The sequence below is a fragment of the Panulirus ornatus genome, chromosome 15 (assembly GCF_036320965.1).
Source record: "Panulirus ornatus isolate Po-2019 chromosome 15, ASM3632096v1, whole genome shotgun sequence".
NCBI classification, from domain to species: domain Eukaryota; kingdom Metazoa; phylum Arthropoda; class Malacostraca; order Decapoda; family Palinuridae; genus Panulirus; species Panulirus ornatus.
Window position 1 is genome coordinate 51,001,214 of NC_092238.1, and position 20,343 is coordinate 51,021,556.

Here is a 20,343-nt window from a genome sequence, read left to right on the forward strand (position 1 = left end):
TATTTAAAAAGGGAGTGACTGTCTTGTTGACAGGTTGGTAAGGATATTTAATGTATGTATGACTCATGGTGAGGTGCCTGAGGATTGGTGAAATGCATGCATAGTGCCATTGTACAAAGGCAAAAGGGATAAAGGTGAGTGCTCAAATTACAGAGGTATAAGTTTGTTGAGTATTCGTGGGAAATCATATGGGAGGGTATTGACAGAGAGGGTTAAGACATGTACAGAACATCAGATTGGGGAAGAGCAGTGTGGTTTCAGAAGTGGTAGAGGATGTGTGGATCAGGTGTTTGCTTTGAAGAATGTATGTGAGAAATACTTAGAAAAACAAATGGATTTGTATGTAGCATTTATGGATCTGGAGAAGGCATTTGATAGGCTTGATAGAGATGCTCTGTGGAAGGTATTTAGAATATATGGTGTGGGAGGCAAGCTGTTAGAAGCAGTGAAAAGTTTTTATCGAGGATGTAACAAATTTATTTTACAAACAATAATAATTGTAAAAGAAATAAAATGGAGCCATGGAAGCAGAAGTGAGTCATAGGGTGGGGGAGGGGGCGAAAGTTCTGGGAGCGTTGAAGAATGTGTGGAAGTCGAAAGCATTATCTCGGAAAGCAAAAACGGGTGTGTTTGAAGGAATAGTGGTTCCAACAATGTTATGTGGTTGTGAGGCGTGGGATACGGATAGAGTTGTGCGGAGGAGGGTGGATGTGCTGGAAATGAGATGTTTGAGGACAAATTGTGGTGTGAGGTGGTTTGATCGAGTAAGTAATCATAGGGTAAGAGAGATGTGTGGTAATGAAAAGAGTGTGATTGAGAGAGCAGAAGAGGGTGTTTTGAAATGGTTTGGTCACATGGAGAGAATGAGTGTGGAAAGATTGACCAAGAGGATATATGTGTCAGAGGTGGAGGGAACGAGGAGAAGTGGGAGGCCAAATTAGAGGTGGAAAGATGGAGTGAAAAAGATTTTGAGTGATCGGGGCCTGAACATGTAGGAGGGTGAAAGGCGTGCAAGAAATAGAGTGAACTGGAATGATGTGGTATACCGGGGTCGACATGCTGTCAGTTGTCTCAATCCCCATCCCATCTTGACCACCACAGAATTTCTAGGAACATTGCTGGCCTCTAATACACTTACTGTACCAATAACCATCTCTCGTACCATTATCCTCAAACTTCATCCTTAATCAGAGATAATCTGTCTCATCTAATCATTTATTTTTTCTTTTTTATACTTAATTGCTGTCTTCTGCATCAGCTAGGTAGTGCAAGAAAACAGACAAAAGAATGGCCCAACCCACCCACATACATGTGTATATACATAAACGCCCACACATGCACATCTACATACCTATACATTTCAACGTGTACATACATATACATACGCAGACATATACATATGTACATATTCATACTTGCTGCCCTCAGCCATTCCTGTCGCCACCCCACCACACGTGAAACATCCCCTCCTCCCTCCGCGTGCACACGAGGTAGCACTAGGAAAAGACATCAAGGCCACATTCATTCACACTCAGTCTCTAACTGTCATGTGTAATGCACCAAAACCACAGCTCCCTTTCCACATGCAGGCCCCACAGAACTTTCTATGGTTTACCCTAGATACTTCATATGCTCTGGTTCAATCCATTGACAGCACATCCACCCTCATATACCACATCGTTCCAATTCACTCAATTCCTAGCATACCCTTCACCCTCCTGTATGTTCAGGCCCCGAACCCCCCAAATTTTTTTCACTCTATCCTTCCACCTTCTTCTTGTTCCCTCTACGTCTGACACATATATCTCTTTGTCAGTTTTTCCTCACTCATTCTCTCCATGTGACCAAACCATTTAAACACACCCTCTTCTGCTCTCTCAACCACACTCTTTTTATTGCCACACATTTCTCTTACCCTTTCATAACTTACTCGATCAAACAACCTAGCACCATATACTGTCCTCATTTCATTTCCAACACATCCACCCTCCTTCGCACAACCCTATCTATAGCTCATCCCTTGTGACCATATAACATTGTTGGCACCACTATTCCTTTAAACATACCCATTTTTGCTGTCTGAGATAACATTCTCACCTTCCACACATTTTTCAACGCTCCCAGAACCTTCGCCCCTCCACCCTGTGACTCACTTCCATGGTTCCATCTGCTGCTAAATCCACTCCCAGATACCTAAAACGCTTCTTCTTCCAGTTTTTCTCCATTCAAACTTACCTCCCAATCAACTTATCCCTCACCCCTACTGAAACTAAATAACCTTGCTCTTATTCACATTTACTCTCAGTATCAGTTTTACCTTAATTTTCACACAGACCTCTCTTGTTTACCAAATTATATCATGCCCTACAACTTGTTTTCAAGATTTCATTTCAACTTCATTCTGAGACTTACATTTGTCTTTAAAACCACATTTTTTTTTTTCAATCTTTGCCTTTCATAATGGTCTGGCTTCTTCCAAACTGTTCCTTTCTGTCCACAACCTACTGTTACAGCTCTATTTCTCATTTCATTAATTTTCTTTCCACCTTGCCCCTTGTTCAATGTGCACCTGCTACGTTACATAACTTTCCTTGACTTGTCTGTTCAAATTTTTTCTCTCAACTCTATACTAAATTCCCTCTCATGAACTTCACATTATTACATAAGGTAAATCAAACTTTCTAGTACTGCAAAAATGAAAGGATTTATGCATTTTGTACATACATTACACAAATACAAAAAGAATGAACATTTTGTACACAATACCATTTACAAACAGAGTGGTATTAACATTTTTATCAAGAAAAAACTTACACTTTACTAGGAAATGGAGGACGCACTGATCTGCCTCCTCCAAGATGGAGCAGGAGAATAGTGTACATGTGGAGATTTAGCAAGCTATGTACAATATAAATAATAAAAAATATATAAACACAATCTTCACATCATCATGGGAAGCATTATTCAATATAAGAAAGAGGAAAGAAAAACAAGAAAATAAAATCACACTAAGATCAAATTACTAACTTTATCAGATAGGATGACTGGTTCTGAAAATATTAATTTCTAAGCCAATTACACAAGCTAAGTGGTACACAGTGGGGTTAGAAATTATGGAACCTTCATATCTTATATACATCTAATTAAAATATATTGTTTTTATAATTATGGACAGGAGTTATCTAAAAGAACTGTTCAGCTGTATAGTTAACTGTCCACTAATAAATCAGCACGATTCTGAACAACAGAATGATTGTACACTATAAATTTGATAAGTCGTGGGATGAACTTGAAATACATTCTCATGGCTGATCTCAAATATAAACATATATAAAATGTTCAATTCTCACACTGTAGGTGCACAGCTTCCGGTACTTGAAGTCATTGTTTAAAAATAAATATTATTTAATATAAAATATAATTCAAAGTACTGACTACATGAAAGTTTTTATACTCATTTATCTAAACATCTGGTATTAAAACTCAACAAATATTAAGTTGGGGTATCCTCTTGTAATTACATGACACTAAGTGCCAGATTGATGATCAAATACATTTTTAAAGAGAGGAAACAAAACAAATTTTTGCATAATGACTTCTACATTCCTTATTAAGCAAGACAATTAAATAACATCATTGTAAAAAACAATGATGGTTAAGCAGTTTTCCCAAAACAGGGAATATAAACATGCTACAGTGAGATGATAAGCTACTGGTAAGTATAGAAGGGGTGGGCCTGCCTTCCTCTGCCACTTCAACAAAATGCTGCATGCATTTACTTCTATGCTGACCTCCCTCTCTCGCAGAGGGTACTAGTAGTATTTCCTTGTGACAATATCATTGTTCCACAAGTTATAATGCTTTTACCACATCACTGATTTTGTAAATGCTTATATTTTCTATGCCAAAAACATTTTCACCAATTACATATACTGGTCAAGTCTGCACCACTGTTATTTTCCCCGGCTGGACCACGCATCTCTACATGTGAAAATCCAACAATGAGGCATTTGCCATTCCTGCAAAAACACACATGGCTTAGTACTGCAATGTCAGTCTGTTCTGAATGGACAGACCCACACCCATAATGAACACAGTAAATGAATCCACATTATGTGAATTATCTATACAAGATAAAAAATGAAAATAAACATGACTTCTTTGGGATGGGAATGTATTATCTTTAAGACGACAGCATGTAGTCTGACTAAAGATATTTCACTTACAGATGTAACTTTTCTTTCCTCTGATATAGTACTGTTATGAACAGCACATGGATTCCTCCTCCACCGGCCAACAATTTTATTTGAGAAAAAGACTATCACCAAGGAGCCCATCTACTCATTTCAACATTTTGATCCAGCAAGAAAGTGATACTAGTCTATTTACTTTAAAAGTTTTAAGAAGACCACCTGCCTATTTTTTACAAACTTCTTTATATCCTCTAACAAGGGACTCCAAACTTAAGAAAAAAATTGGAAAAATCACAAAATCACTATTGACAAAATATTTACATGTTTGCGCAGGACAAGCTTTAAGAAATAGACAATGTCCACCAAAAGCGTATCATTGGGTGTGACCCCTGCAATGGAGTGTTTAAATTCATGAGTGACTAACCTCTAAGAGCATGGGAAAGATGGGGAAAAGTAAAGTGAAGTTATGCTCCATATCAATAGGACAAGTGTACGTGTGCATAATTACCTATTAGTACTGTATGGGGAGGGAGTTTTACTCTCATAGGGCCCCATCTCCTGATCATTCTCTACTGTCGCGCAACTCATTAAATTCACATATGCTGTCTGCATTAACCATGTCCTCAGTCATCCTATTCCATTCATCCAACACTCGTATACTATAATAGTACTTCTTATATTTTCTAACAAGTTTCTTGCATATTCTCATTCTATTTACGGTGGTTGTCCCATTCCTATAACTTTCGAAGGAATTTCATAATCGGTTTTAAAAATTAGAGGTTGTGATCAGGTCAACCTTCACTCATCTCTCTTGCAAGGTGGACAATTCACAGTGAATGACCTTTCCCTGTAGCTAAGCTCTTTTAATTATGGTAACATATCTATTACTCACCTCATAACCTTCTCTAAAAGTACTCTTTGTTTCTTCAGGTGCACTAAACAGACATGAGAAGTATACACTAATTTTGGCCTTGTTTCAACAGCTTGCTGAATAATTACTTATCCATGAACATGTATATGTGTCTTTAACTATTCTCACAAGGTGGGACTCTCTTGACAGACCTGGGACAATGTCACCTCCTGTGTCCCTCTCATTCACAGAATCCTGAATTTCATTTCCTACTGGATGACAGTCATGTTGAGAACTTCTTTAAAAATGTTCCATCCTCTTCACATTACACAGAAGTTTCATCAACCATGAATCAGACCCACTGTGGAGTCTACAGAGGTTTCAATATAAATTGATGTAAACCTTCTTGCTTTTCACTTCCCTTGTGACCTTTGCATTATATGTAGTGTAGGGATAGAATCCTCACCATGACATTTTCAAAGGCTGCCCAGGGGTCAAGGCTGCATAGGTTTGAAGCTTGGTAGCAGTAGCCAGTCCACAGTTAACTGAGCTGTTCTTCCTCTCCAAGGGGCTGATGGATAATATGGGTATCTAGCTTCAACTAAGGTATGTATATATTTATAAATACATACAGAACCCTGGGACACTCTGTTTGCTGGTCACTTCAACCCATTTGGAGAAGGCTCCCTTGACATGCATCTTTTGTTCCCTTCTGCAGATATAATGAAAAAAAAAAGAAAATAACTACCTTATTGATCCTGCTTCTTAATCAGCCCTTAATATGGTATAATGACAATCCACACAGCCTTCTTTTTTGTTTAAGACAGAGCTTGCTCTCATAGAAATCTAAGAGGATCGTTAAACGACCTCCTTGTGCTGTCACATAGTTTCTTCTCTGTAGAAAGTTGTCCATTTTGCTTTGTAATTATTTTTACCACAACATTACAGACCAAACTTATCAGTAAGAGGGGTCTGTAGTTAAGAGCCTGTTCCTGGTCTTCTTTCTTACAAATAGGTATAAATTTTGCCCTCAACGCTTCGCCATTCAAATTAATTTTATTTCAAGAGCTTTATCTAAAGCATCTGCATACATCTTCATTTAAAAAAAAGCATGATTTCACGAGAGCCATGAACCCTGTATGGGTTAAAGCCTTTTATTTTACTAGATATCTCGATTTCTTAAACATCGTCCCCATTCATTTTTAGATATCTCGATGTTTCCCAGAACCTCTCCCCATTCAGTTTCATAGCTGTTGGGTCTAAAGTGACTTCCACTACGAAAGCATTTTCAAACTTATCATTCAATTCCTTGCACATCCTTACATCATTCCCAACAGTTCTGTCTGAATCCCGAAGAGCCTGATTGGTCTAAGGTGACTTCCACTATGAAAGCATTTTCAAACTTATTATTCAATTCCTTGCACATCCTTACATCATTCCCAACAGTTCTTCTGTCTGAATCCCAAAGAGCCTGATTAGCTGCTCTTTAGCTGACTTCTCATGAATTTAAGGAAAAGTTTTGGATTTTCTCCAGCTTTGTCAACAATATTCTCTTCAATGTTTCTTTGTTCCTCCTCTTTTTTTTTTTATCATGCTCTCTTATACCCTGATAATGCTGGCTGGTTGGAGTGCCATTTATATATTCACCACTGCCTTTTTCTTTTGACATATATTACATCATTCTTTTCCTTTCTTACTATTCCCTCTATTTGAGACAACAGGTATCCATGTTCCTGCTCCATCACTGTAAGATTTCATCATAATGTTTTGGTTCATGGCTACTGAACTCTACTTTTCAATATTACCAAAGAATTTGATGAGGTTTCTGTGATATCCATGTTTATATCCCCTTTTTATGTCTTATCTCACCTCTGCTCTTTCAATGACCTCATCAACCACACAGTCAAACTTGAGCATTAAATGATCATTTTCCAACTGTAGCAACATATGTGACATTCTCAATATCTATGTAAGTATGCGTGAAGATACAGTCTAAGAATGATGGCGTATTAGTCCCTCTCATCCTCACGTTCACTGACATGATGGTATAGAAAAACCAAATTATGCCTATCTCATTATAACTGAAATCCCCCATAATCAGTACTTCACCATTTCTGAGAAGTGTTTTATTGCTTCATGCACCATCCAAATTGTTCATTCACTGTTATCATTGTACAGTAAGTTTGTTTTGGATCACTGCAATTCTTTGGGTTATTGTACAAGATTAACATCACTATGCATTGGATCACTGCAATTCTTTTGAATTATTATACAACATTATCATCAATATGCTCTTGATTACTGCAATTCTTCAGATTACTATACATTAACATCACTATGCACTTTCCTACATTTACTCTTCCCATCAGTTTAGGCCTGAATTTGTTACCCTCGACTACTTGAAAATTAAGGCCATCTTTAATTATGAGGGCCAATCCTCCCCCTCCTTTACCTTCTCTTTCCAACTCCTTACTACTGTATCAAATATACCATTCTGGGTTAAACATGTGAGATCTTACCTCTTTACAAATCTTTGTGGTCTACAACTCCATGACAATATCAGCACTTTCCCTTATCCTACAATTCCAGCTCTTCCTCATTAGCTTTTGATTCAGCAACATCTGAATACAGCAAGATCTCTTTCAAAAGGATTTTCATTTAACAGACATGAAAAATATATTCCTTCATTATACAGAGTATATGTAATATCTATTAAAAGAATTTTTTCTTTTTAAATATCCACCAAACATTGAAGAAAAATAAGCAATGAATAAATGTGCTGATATCTTTTACATTCTCAAGGCCAGGTCTGTACTGCTCACCATAATTTGAGTCAGTTCAATCAAACTCTTTTTTTGCTATTTCTTATATGCATTTAGAGAACATTTCAAACCCATCAGTCTGGAAAATGGCCTGGAAGTGTAAGTATAGGTAAAGCACCTAAGGTGTCCAGGAAAGTCATTAATACTAACTGAAACAAGTAAGTGTCAGGCACATGTGGGTCAGTCACTTGGATTAGCTTCCTCTACTATTAAAATGATATTTGATAAGTTGATTGATAAAGAGAAACTGCCAGTCCAGCACATCCTAACTTGCAACAAATTTTTCCCACAATGGAGAGCAGGCTGGGAAGGTGCAGGTGTGCTGTTGGAGTGTGGCAGCAGTGATTAACAACTCTGTGAACCCCAACAAATTTGTGAACGATTAAATTTAGTTCCATATGACATTTACCTTAATGAAGTCTTTGTTCATCTTTTTTTATACAGATAAAACAGACATAATTGTTACCCATGGAAGCAAATTCATAGCACTTACTAGTCAAACAATTCACACCATCAGAAATGCATCTCCAATGATTCCATGATATAATGACATCTTTGATTGGATTTTTCGCTTACCGAACATTCCTCACAAACAAGCATTGTTCATTGTGAGATTGTTCTATGTACATCACTTTTAGTCTGACACTACCATCTAACATATGCTGCCCACTCTCTGCACTGCTGGTGGGGATGCTCCCTCCTCCTGCCTTGTCTGGCATCTCTTTGCTTTCGTCCCTCTCTTCCTTTTATCATATCTGACGAATACCCCACTGAATTCTACCTTGTCCTACCTTGCCTAAACACCTCTTAGTTAGATGACTCCAAGTCAATTGTAACCATTACTGGCTGCCCCTTTACATTTTGAGTATAACAACCAATTTTTCTCCTTTCTGAAAATGCATCTGGCAATTCCATAGCCTCTAATTATCTTTTATTAAACATTTCTTATTTCTCTCTTCTGTCTTCCTTGTCTGGTGTATGATCTTTTAAACCAAAATTGAGACACTGCAAACCTGACACACTAGTGTATGATCTTTTAAACCAAAACTGAGACACTGCAAACCTGAGAAACATAATTTTGTAAATATTCCATTTCTGTATATCTATACTGTTCAGGTTATACTCTATTTAATGGTAAAAGCAGCATTCTCATAGCTCATCATTCTGGCAGAATGCTTTGGTGCCATGGTCCAGAATGATATTGCCTGGTGAACAGCTCAGCCAATCTATAGGTCACCACCCTGTGACCTGCTGATTGGTGGAATACAGTGAGATTTATTGATATATTGCGAGCACATGCATTGTGCTTTTCTCCTCATTCTTTGGCATTTTTTGTACAGTGACAACATTAAGAATTCCTCTGGCAATGAAGTGTAGCCTAGTATTTTAGGTTATACACTTAAATGGGCAAGGACTGTTGATGAATGGAAAAGAAAAAATGAGTAAAAGTGGCATAATGAAAGATTATCCTATGTCTCACATTTTACACCTCAAACCCACAAGTACTAATTTCAGTGTACTTATAAATTACTGATATTGTTATTCCACACTTATCATCATATAGTAATGATGTGTAAGGTAGGCATACTTGCAAAATAAATGTTACTGTAGACAAAATAACGTTCTGGGTTAAGGTCGTCTGTAGCGTAGAGCACTGTTCATAATGTAACACTGATGTTACATTAATGATGTGTATGTTACAATAAAACTACTTCCCTCAGTCAAATCAGAGCTGCACTTTTATACAGCAAAACAGCTACACTTGTTCACTTCTGTAATGTTAGCCAATCGCTCTTAAAAATCAGATCTCCACTAAAAAAATATAAGGACAATAATTACAAAAAATTGTATTCCTGAAGATGGCAAAATTCCTGGGTACTGAAAATGAACCGAGGAAACTGCTACCCCCAAGCCCTGTTAAACAAACAAAATCTGGCACACTCAAATCCAATGCATATATCACTGAAGAGCACCTTCTCTTTCTCTCTTCCCCCCACATCTCCCCCTTTACTTGTACATAATAGGCTTCATGAGTAATATTCCTCAAAAATCTTGAGAAAACAGGGAGCACTGCCTGGAGCTCTTCTCTGGTCTGGTGTATGTGAGTGTAATTACCTATTTGTACTGTACAATGAGGGAGTTTTACACTCGTGTGTGTGTGTGTGTGTGTGTGTGTGTGTGTGTGTGTGTGTGTGTGTGTGTGTGTGTGATGGACTGGGAGGAAGGAGAGGGAATGACTGCATCACACTCCAGGGTTACCTAAGAGACTTGGGCAAACACCATTTTAATAGCATTCAGGTACAAATGATCATTGTGACCTCGCTGGTCGACCTGATACATGATATGCATCACGCCAAGCCATCGATGACCACTGAGATATCTTTCCAGTGGTATGCAGTCCAATCACTGTGAAATGGAAATGTATGGCACTAACATCCCATGAAAAAAATTGTGCTGTAAGAACTCACATGAACGAGCAAGTCTTCCAGAGTATAAAAATATTTTGAAATATTAAAAGGAACATTAAAACTATAACACTTAATGCTTACATCGTGGAAAGAGGTGAAGACTATCCATGAGCCACTTTTAGCCATAGTGAGCAGTGATATCATCTACAACTACAGAATACTACACCTGGAGTTCTGGATGATGATACTCTGCTCATGAGAGCCACATCTGGGCCCTCAGTGGTGTGCTCTACAGAACAACATCAGTGATGGGGGACATGGCTGCTTGCTAGCTACTGCAGTGCTATTGCCAGTCATGGATGTTTCTTCTCTTGATACTAATAATGTCGCTGCTTTATTCATGCACAGTAAAAACTGCTCAGGCATAACAATTTCATGCCATGCCTTACAATTCTAGCTATTGTATACACTGCAGAACAATTAGTCTACCGTCCCCTCTACTGCAATGTACCACTGCTGGAACCTCGAGTAGCTCTAGTGGATGACCGTCTCCCACTTCCAGACCCACTCTTCTTTTGTTCTCCACCCCCACAACAAGAGCATTTTTTCTTTTTGGCATGATCACGAGAAGAAGACCGCCGAGTGTTAACACCACCGGGAGAAAAGTCATGCGTGTGCATTATTGTTGGACTATCATCTCGACTGCTGGCACTACTGTCTCGACTGAGACGGCGTCGTCTCCTACTGCTACTCAAACCAGGGGAATCCTGCGGTGCAGGTGTAACTGCACATTCCACACTATAGTTACTACTTGTGTCTGATGTACCACTGATATGGCGACCTCGAAGTCCCCTTGATAATACACAATCCTCATCTAAATGGTTTAACACTTCCTCCTCCACTGCTAGCACATATCCTTCGCTGCGACGTCCTGACCTGGTACCACGGCCACGCTTCACTTCTCCAAGACAATCTCCTTCGCTTCGTCTTTTAGCACCACGTGTAGTTATCCCCACACCTTCTTCACAACTTTCTTTCGTATCATTATCCATCTTTATAAAATGCTTTTCATTCTTAATTTCTGTATCAGTTACAACAGCATCATCCTCTTCCTTTACCTCTGCTTCAGTTTTTAAAGGTTTTATACGACTGCGACACGATGAGTTCTGGATCGTGCTACCTGGTGATGCTGCTACAGCACGCTGAATTCTTCGTTTACTTTTACCAGCATTATTGGTACTGTTATTTTCTGTCTTTAGTTCAGGAAGATTGGAATCTTCATCATGTCCATTCTTGGTTGGGATTTCATCATATGTTACCTCATTATCATTTGGCAAGCTGATCTTTTTTCTATCTGAGGTACAGGCCAGTCGTTGACTACGTTTTCTGTTGTTGCTATCTACAGTAGTGGAATTTCTGTTGACTGTATCTACCACTCCATCTACCCTACTTTGTGTACTCGATCTCCGTTCTCTATCAGTGCTCTTGTTTGTAACAACCTCGGCAACAATCTTAACATCATCTAGCTCTTGTTCTTTGATCTGTAAATGGTTCTCCTTCTTTTCTCTGTTTCTTAACTGAGAGGTTTGAGTTGCTATCTTTATTCTGCCCTGATTACTATCAGAGGAACCTGCACTTTCCTCCAATTTTACTACCTGCTTGTCATGCTTAAGGCAAATAGAAGGTCGATTCACTACTGACTTGTTCTGGGCCCCTACAGTATTATCAAATCTCCATGGTGTATCTTGTGCAGCCTGATTTACTGCAATGCCTCCTGACGACTGGGCACCATGACCAGACATTCCACCTAAAGTGGCTACAGGTAATTCTAACTGACTCGGTGATCTTGTTGATGTGATCGTGTGATCCTGCTCACTCTCCTTTGGGTGTAAGTCTATGGTTATTTCTGCTTGTTCTTGTGGTTCTTGTTCCTGATGATGCAAATGCTGCTGCTGCTGGTTACTCAAAGTCCCTCCTGGAGTAGCACTTCGCATATCTTCACTTGTGCTTGAAGATACACTCACGCCATCTCCTTCTATTGAAAAGAGACCTGGAAAACCAGTGGAAGAGTCACATAAAGAGTCTTCGCTATGATTTACATCAAGTGGAATGTTGGCTGTAAGAGCATCATTAAGTGAGGGTGACTGTGCCATCATGGAGTCTGCAGATCTGGGAGACCAAGTCAGGAGTGGCCCAGAAGACACCAAATCACTGAGAGCCGGTGAATGAGTCCTGACTTCCATGCCTGCTACAAGAGGCAAAGTTCCTGACTCTAAACTTTCCAAGCCCAATCCAGCACCTGACTGATGGAGGTAGACATCACCAGATGGCGAGGCTAAAGCTCCCAGTTGTGCATCACCCTCTGGGGATACACCTGTTACAGAGAGTCCTGGTGCTGAGGGAGCAGATGAATAGCCAGGCTGAGCCAAGGTGGCAGGAAAAGTATCATCAGAGGTTGCTGTACCTTCAGTAAATGGCAGGTCATGGGTTGTACCAGGGGAAGAATAGGAAGAACCAGAGTGCTGTGATTGGGACACAGAAGGAGACAATGCTGCTTCTGTCATGTATGCACTCTGAAGCTGTTTTGTCAAGGTGGCTGGACTTGGTGGTATCTGCACCTCCTCAACACCTGTAAAAGCAAGACAGTGAGTTCTAAGCCCAACACATTCATTCAAAAAATAAATCCACAAATGTATATTAGAATCAATGTAGTATTCTAAAGGTATACAGTATCACATGAATAGGTTTATGACATCCTTGAGACCATTTACATCCTACAACAGAATAATTTCACTTTTCCAGAAGACAAAGGGCAAATGAAGAGGGCTGATAGGTGTATGCTGTACAAAGGGAAGAGTAGGAGTAAGGGAACACAAAACGACAACAACAGAAATATGAGAAACTATATAAAGACAGAAATGGGGAAAATGGCAAGGATGTGCTGAATTTGGAAATGTGTAAAATATCATCAGATATGGTATCCTACCAAAGAAAAGGCCCAGTATGAAAGAAAGAGCAAGGCCTTAACTATGGGAGTAGTTTAGATCTTATTCTTTCTCCTAATCATGGTTCTCATATTCATACTGCTCCGTCACTCATAGTTTACAACAAATTCTAAAACTCTACACAATCTTTCAAGGTAATTTTAGTCTTCTCGTTTTCCTTTCCTCTACTAGTTTGTGCCCTTAAACCCTTAAACTTGGAAGCCCAAGAATTAAAAAAAAAATTCATTAATTAACTGGAATTAACGAGAAAAGTTCTGAAAAACGTGAAACTAGGCATACCTTATTTGGTGCTGTACAGACATTTAAAGTTTGCATACTCACCAAGGATGTGCTAGCTCCATTACTGTTGCTCATGACATATCATGTCATCACCTTATGTCCAGCACGCTTAGTTCATATAACTCACATGTGTGTTTGCTTTCCTTTTACAATAGTAATATATCTCATATTTAGAGATTCTTTTCAATACCCAATGAACAATAGATAATCATTACATTTACATGTGGTTTTATATAAATTTCCGATGTCACGTATTCATTGTTTCATCCACTTAATATTCAAATAAATTCATTATTCAGTTTTCTTATTGACCTAAGCTATGTACATATATGCCTACCATCACGTTCAAGAACACTTAAGCTATGAATGTATTTGCCCGCCATCACTTTTTCAAGAACTTTCGACCTTCATTCTTTTCTATGAACTTTTGACCTTCATTCTTTATGACAATCAACATCATTTTCCCATTATGATCAAAATCACATTCAACATCCATTGATTCAAAATCACTTTCATTAGTGCTCTGGAGAGTCGCTAATTTACTGGGCCGAACATGCATAGCAAGTTGCAAAAATCAATGAGCAAACACACTTGAAAGGGAGAGGACTGTTGTACCTTCTCCCAGTGTTGTGTGGGATGTTTTCCCAGTGTTCTTTATAGTTGTTAGTGACATGAGCCATCTATACATACTAAACAACCTTTTGAATTTAAATGAGGGTAGGAACACATATCATGGAAAAGTATGGTTGGTCATAGCAGGTGTGCTGAGAATATCTGCATTAGTTAAGGAGCTAATGCGTTCACACTTGCATTTTCTTGTTTAACTTATGTTTGCTGAAGCAACCCTCATTCTTTTCACAAAATGTGTTACTTGTATAAATGTACTATCATGTAGCAACTTACACATGCATTTTGTCCTTTACCACATGGTTTTCAAAACAAATAAAATAATATGGAAGATTCTGCATGTACCACCCTTTCGTAATAAAGGAAACATTCTTGCACAATACAAACAGAGGTAACACTTACAGATTTGGAGAAATTTGGTTGTGTCAATCAGACTTTCCCTATGAGTACATCAGTTAAATTTCAGAAAATGAAATGGAAGGTAGAGTTCAAAAAAAAATTAAACAGGCACCAAAGTTCATCTTCACACAGGTCCCTGTGATTAGGTTAAAGGAAAAGGAAAGCACAGATATAATGTCACCACAAATTCTCATTTAGGTGGAGGGTGGTATACTGGGGTTGATGTGCCACTGTTGGACTGAACCAGGGCATGTGAAATGTCTGGGGTAAACCATGGAAAGGTCTGTGGGTCTGGATGTGGATAAGGAGCTGTGGTTTCAGTGCATTACACATGATAGCCACAGAATGAGTGTTAGCAGATGTGGCTTTTCTTCTCGTTTCCTGGTGCTACCTCACTGATGAAGGGGGCGGCAATCGGGTGTGAGGGAAGAGGATAGAATGTAGATTAGATGATATCTTTTTCCCTTACTTCTTTTATGTGGTGTCTCCTGAGGGGCAAGGTGGCATCAGAAATGAAGATGAGCAAGTTGAATATGTACATGTATTTATGTGTATAAGTAAGTGTTTGTATATGTATCTTTATGTATGTATATATATGTTTATGTATGTGTGTGTGAGTGAATGCATCTTTCTTCATCTGTTTCCAGGCACTACCTCTCTAATGCAGGAAACAGCGATCAAGTATGAAATAAGTTCCAGAGTGCACTTTCATGTAATAATCACATCATCAGAGAAGATACAAGAAAGAAATATAACGGTCACTTGATATACAATGAAGAGATGTAGCTAGGACGCCATTTGGTAAACAAGCAACAAATGGCAACCTAGCTACATCTCCTTGTTGTAATCAACTGACTGTTAAATTTCTTTCTTGTATCTCACCTCATGATGTGATAATTACACAAAAGTGCACTTGCAAACTTACCAAGTTTCATTTCCCCATGGACTCATATACTTGATTACGCACTCAACTGTGATTCTTTCCAATATATATATATATATATATATATATATATATATATATATATATATATATATATATATATATATATATATTTTTTTTTTTTTTTTGCTTTGTCGCTGTCTCCCGCGTTTGCGAGGTAGCGCAAGGAAACAGACGAAAGAAATGGCCCAACCCACCCCATACACATGTATATACATACGTCCACACATGCAAATATACATACCTACACAGCTTTCCATGGTTTACCCCAGACGCTTCACATGCCTTGATTCAATCCACTGACAGCACGTCAACCCCGGTATACCACATCGCTCCAATTCACTCTATTCCTTGCCCTCCTTTCACCCTCCTGCATGTTCAGGCCCCGATCACACAAAATCTTTTTCACTCCATCTTTCCACCTCCAATTTGGTCTCCCTCTTCTCCTCGTTCCCTCCACCTCCGACACATATATCCTCTCGGTCAATCTTTCCTCACTCATTCTCTCCATGTGACCAAACCATTTCAAAACACCCTCTTCTGCTCTCTCAACCACGCTCTTTTTATTTCCACACATCTCTCTTACCCTTACGTTATTTACTCGATCAAACACCTCACACCACACATTGTCCTCAAACATCTCATTTCCAGCACATCCATCCTCCTGCGCACAACTCTATCCATAGTCCACGCCTCGCAACCATACAACATTGTTGGAACCACTATTCCTTCAAACATACCCATTTTTGCTTTCCGAGATAATGTTCTCGACTTCCACACATTCTTCAAGGCTCCCAGAATTTTCGCCCCCTCCCCCACCCTATGATCCACTTCCGCTTCCATGGTTCCATCCGCTGCCAGATCCACTCCCAGATATCTAAAACACTTCACTTCCTCCAGTTTTTCTCCATTCAAACTCACCTCCCAATTGACTTGACCCTCAACCCTACTGCTCCTAATAACCTTGCTCTTATTCACATTTACTCTTAACTTTCTTCTTTCACACACTTTACCAAACTCAGTCACCAGCTTCTGCAGTTTCTCACATGAATCAGCCACCAGCGCTGTATCATCAGTGAACAACATCTGACTCACTTCCCAAGCTCTCTCATCCCCAACAGACTTCATACTTGCCCCTCTTTCCAAAACTCTTGCATTCACCTCCCTAACAACCCCATCCATAAACAAATTAAACAACCATGGAGACATCACACACCCCTGCCGCAAACCTACATTCACTGAGAACCAATCACTTTCCTCTCTTCCTACACGTACACATGCCTTACATCCTCGATAAAAACTTTTCACTGCTTCTAACAACTTGCCTCCCACACCATATATTCTTAATACCTTCCACAGAGCATCTCTATCAACTCTATCATATGCCTTCTCCAGATCCATAAATGCTACATACAAATCCATTTGCTTTTCAAAGTATTTCTCACAAACATTCTTCAAAGCAAACACCTGATCCACACATCCTCTACCACTTCTGAAACCACACTGCTTTTCCCCAATCTGATGCTCTGTACATGCCTTCACCCTCTCAATCAATACCCTCCCATATAATTTGCCAGGAATACTCAACAAACTTATACCTCTGTAATTTGAGCACTCAATCTTATCCCCTTTGCCTTTGTACAACGGCACTATGCACGCATTCCGCCAATCCTCAGGCACCTCACCATGAGTCACACATACATTAAATAACCTTACCAACCAGTCAACAATACAGTCACCCCCTTTTTTAATAAATTCCACTGCAATACCATCCAAACCTGCTGCCTTGCCGGCTTTCATCTTCCGCAAAGCTTTTACTACCTCTTCTCTGTTTACCAAATCATTTTCCCTAACCCTCGCACTTTGCACACCACCTCAACCAAAACACCCTATATCTGCCACTCTATCATCAAACACATTCAACAAACCTTCAAAATACTCACTCCATCTCCTTCTCACATCACCACTACTTGTTATCACCTCCCCATTTGCGCCCTTCACTGAAGTTCCCATTTGCTCCCTTGTCTTACGCACTTTATTTACCTCCTTCCAGAACATCTTTTTATTCTCCCTAAAATTTAATGATACTCTCTCACCCCAACTCTCATTTGCCCTTTTTTTCACCTCTTGCACCTTTCTCTTGACCTCCTGTCTCTTTCTTTTATACGTCTCCCACTCAAATGCATTTTTTCCCTGCAAAAATCGTCCAAATGCCTCTCTCTTCTCTTTCACTAATACTCTTACTTCTTCATCCCACCACTCACTACCCTTTCTAATCAACCCACCTCCCACTCTTCTCATGCCACAAGCATCTTTTGCGCAATCCATCACTGATTCCCTAAATACATCCCATTCCTCCCCCACTCCCCTTACTTCCATTGTTCTCACCTTTTTCCATTCTGTACTCAGTCTCTCCTGGTACTTCCTCACACATGTCTCCTTCCCAAGCTCACTTACTCTCACCACCCTCTTCACCCCAACATTCACTCTTCTTTTCTGAAAACCCATACAAATCTTCACCTTAGCCTCCACAAGATAATGATCAGACATCCCTCCAGTTGCACCTCTCAGCACATTAACATCCAAAAGTCTCTCTTTCGTGCGCCTGTCAATTAACACGTAATCCAATAAGGCTCTCTGGCCATCTCTCCTACTTATATATATATATATATATATATATATATATATATATATATATATATATATATATATATATATATATATCATTATTATTATTATTATTATACTTTGTCGCTGTCTCCCGCATTTGCGAGGTAGCGCAAGGAAACAGACGAAAAGAAATGGCCCAACCCCCCCATACACATGTATATACATACGTCCACACACGCAAATATACATACCTACACAACTTTCCATGGTTTACCCCAGACGCTTCACATGCCTTGATTCAATCCACTGACAGCACGTCAACCCCAGTATACCACATCGCTCCAATTCACTCTATTCCTTGCCCTCCTTTCACCCTCCTGCATGTTCAGGCCCCGATCACACAAAATCTTTCTCACTCCATCTTTCCACCTCCAATTTGGTCTCCCTCTTCTCCTCGTTCCCTCCACCTCCGACACATATATCCTCTTGGTCAATCTTTCCTCACTCATTCTCTCCATGTGCCCAAACCACTTCAAAACACCCTCCTCCGCTCTCTCAACCACGCTCTTTTTATTTCCACACATCTCTCTTACCCTTACGTTACTCACTCGATCAAACCACCTCACACCACACATTGTCCTCAAACATCTCATTTCCAGCACATCCATCCTCCTGCGCACAACTCTATCCATAGCCCATGCCTCGCAACCATACAACATTGTTGGAACCACTATTCCCTCAAACATACCCATTTTTGCTTTCCGAGACAATGTTCTCGACTTCCACACATTCTTCAAGGCCCCCAGAATTTTCGCCCCCTCCCCCACCCTATGATCCACTTCCGCTTCCATGGTTCCATCCGCTGCCAGATCCACTCCCAGATATCTAAAACACTTCACTTCCTCCAGTTTTTCTCCATTCAAACTCACCTCCCAATTGACTTGACCCTCAACCCTACTGTACCTAATAACCTTGCTCTTATTCACATTTACTCTTAACTTTCTTCTTCCACACACTTTACCAAACTCAGTCACCAGCTTCTGCAGTTTCTCACATGAATCAGCCACCAGCAAGAGGTGAAAAAAAGGGCAAATGAGAGTTGGGGTGAGAGAGTATCATCAAATTTTAGGGAGAATAAAAAGATGTTCTGGAAGGAGGTAAATAAAGTGCGTAAGACAAGGAAGCAAATGGGAACTTCAGTGAAGGGCGCAAATGGGGAGGTGATAACAAGTAGTGGTGATGTGAGAAGGAGATGGAGTGAGTATTTTGAAGGTTTGTTGAATGTGTTTGATGATAGAGTGGCAGATATAGGGTGTTTTGGTCGAGGTGGTGTGCAAAGTGAGAGGCTTAGGGAAAATGATTTGGTAAACAGAGAAGAGGTAGTGAAAGCTTTGCGGAAGATGAAAGCCGGCAAGGCAGCAGGTTTGGATGGTATTGCAGTGGAATTTATTAAAAAAGGGGGTGACTGTATTGTTGACTGGTTGGTAAGGTTATTTAATGTATGTATGACTCATGGTGAGGTGCCTGAGGATTGGCGGAATGCGTGCATAGTGCCATTGTACAAAGGCAAAGGGGATAAGAGTGAGTGCTCAAATTACAGAGGTATAAGTTTGTTGAGTATTCCTGGTAAATTATATGGGAGGGTATTGATTGAGAGGGTGAAGGCATGTACAGAGCATCAGATTGGGGAAGAGCAGTGTGGTTTCAGAAGTGGTAGAGGATGTGTGGATCAGGTGTTTGCTTTGAAGAATGTATGTGAGAAATACTTAGAAAAGCAAATGGATTTGTATGTAGCATTTATGGATCTGGAGAAGGCATATGATAAGAGTTGATAGAGATGCTCTGTGGAAGGTATTAAGAATATATGGTGTGGGAGGAAAGTTGTTAGAAGCAGTGAAATGTTTTTATCGAGGATGTAAGGCATGTGTACGTGTAGGAAGAGAGGAAAGTGATTGGTTCTCAGTGAATGTAGGTTTGCGGCAGGGGTGTGTGATGTCTCCATGGTTGTTTAATTTGTTTATGGATGGGGTTGTTAGGGAGGTAAATGCAAGAGTTTTGGAAAGAGGGGCAAGTATGAAGGCTGTTGGGGATGAGAGAGCTTGGGAAGTGAGTCAGTTGTTGTTCGCTGATGATACAGCGCTGGTGGCTGATTCATGTGAGAATATATATATATATATATATATATATATATATATATATATATATAT

At 39.6% G+C, this 20,343-nt stretch overlaps 1 protein-coding gene across 3 annotated transcripts in view; it reads right to left on the reverse strand.

Moving 5' to 3' along the window:
• Positions 1 to 2,678: 2,678 nt before the first annotated feature.
• Positions 2,679 to 20,343, reverse strand: part of LOC139753873 (uncharacterized) — a 140,674-nt gene continuing 123,009 nt past the window's right edge. Inside the window, exons 9-10 of one of the 3 annotated variants that reach the window (XM_071670831.1) lie at positions 12,738 to 12,902; positions 2,679 to 4,019 (exon numbers count right to left, since the gene is read on the reverse strand). In XM_071670831.1, coding sequence (XP_071526932.1) covers positions 3,982 to 4,019; positions 12,738 to 12,902 — 203 coding nt within the window. In that variant the 3' untranslated portion in view covers positions 2,679 to 3,981. Of the gene's footprint in view, positions 4,020 to 10,414; positions 12,903 to 20,343 lie in introns of all 3 variants that reach the window. The other 2 variants (XM_071670829.1, XM_071670830.1) reach the window with 2 other exon arrangements.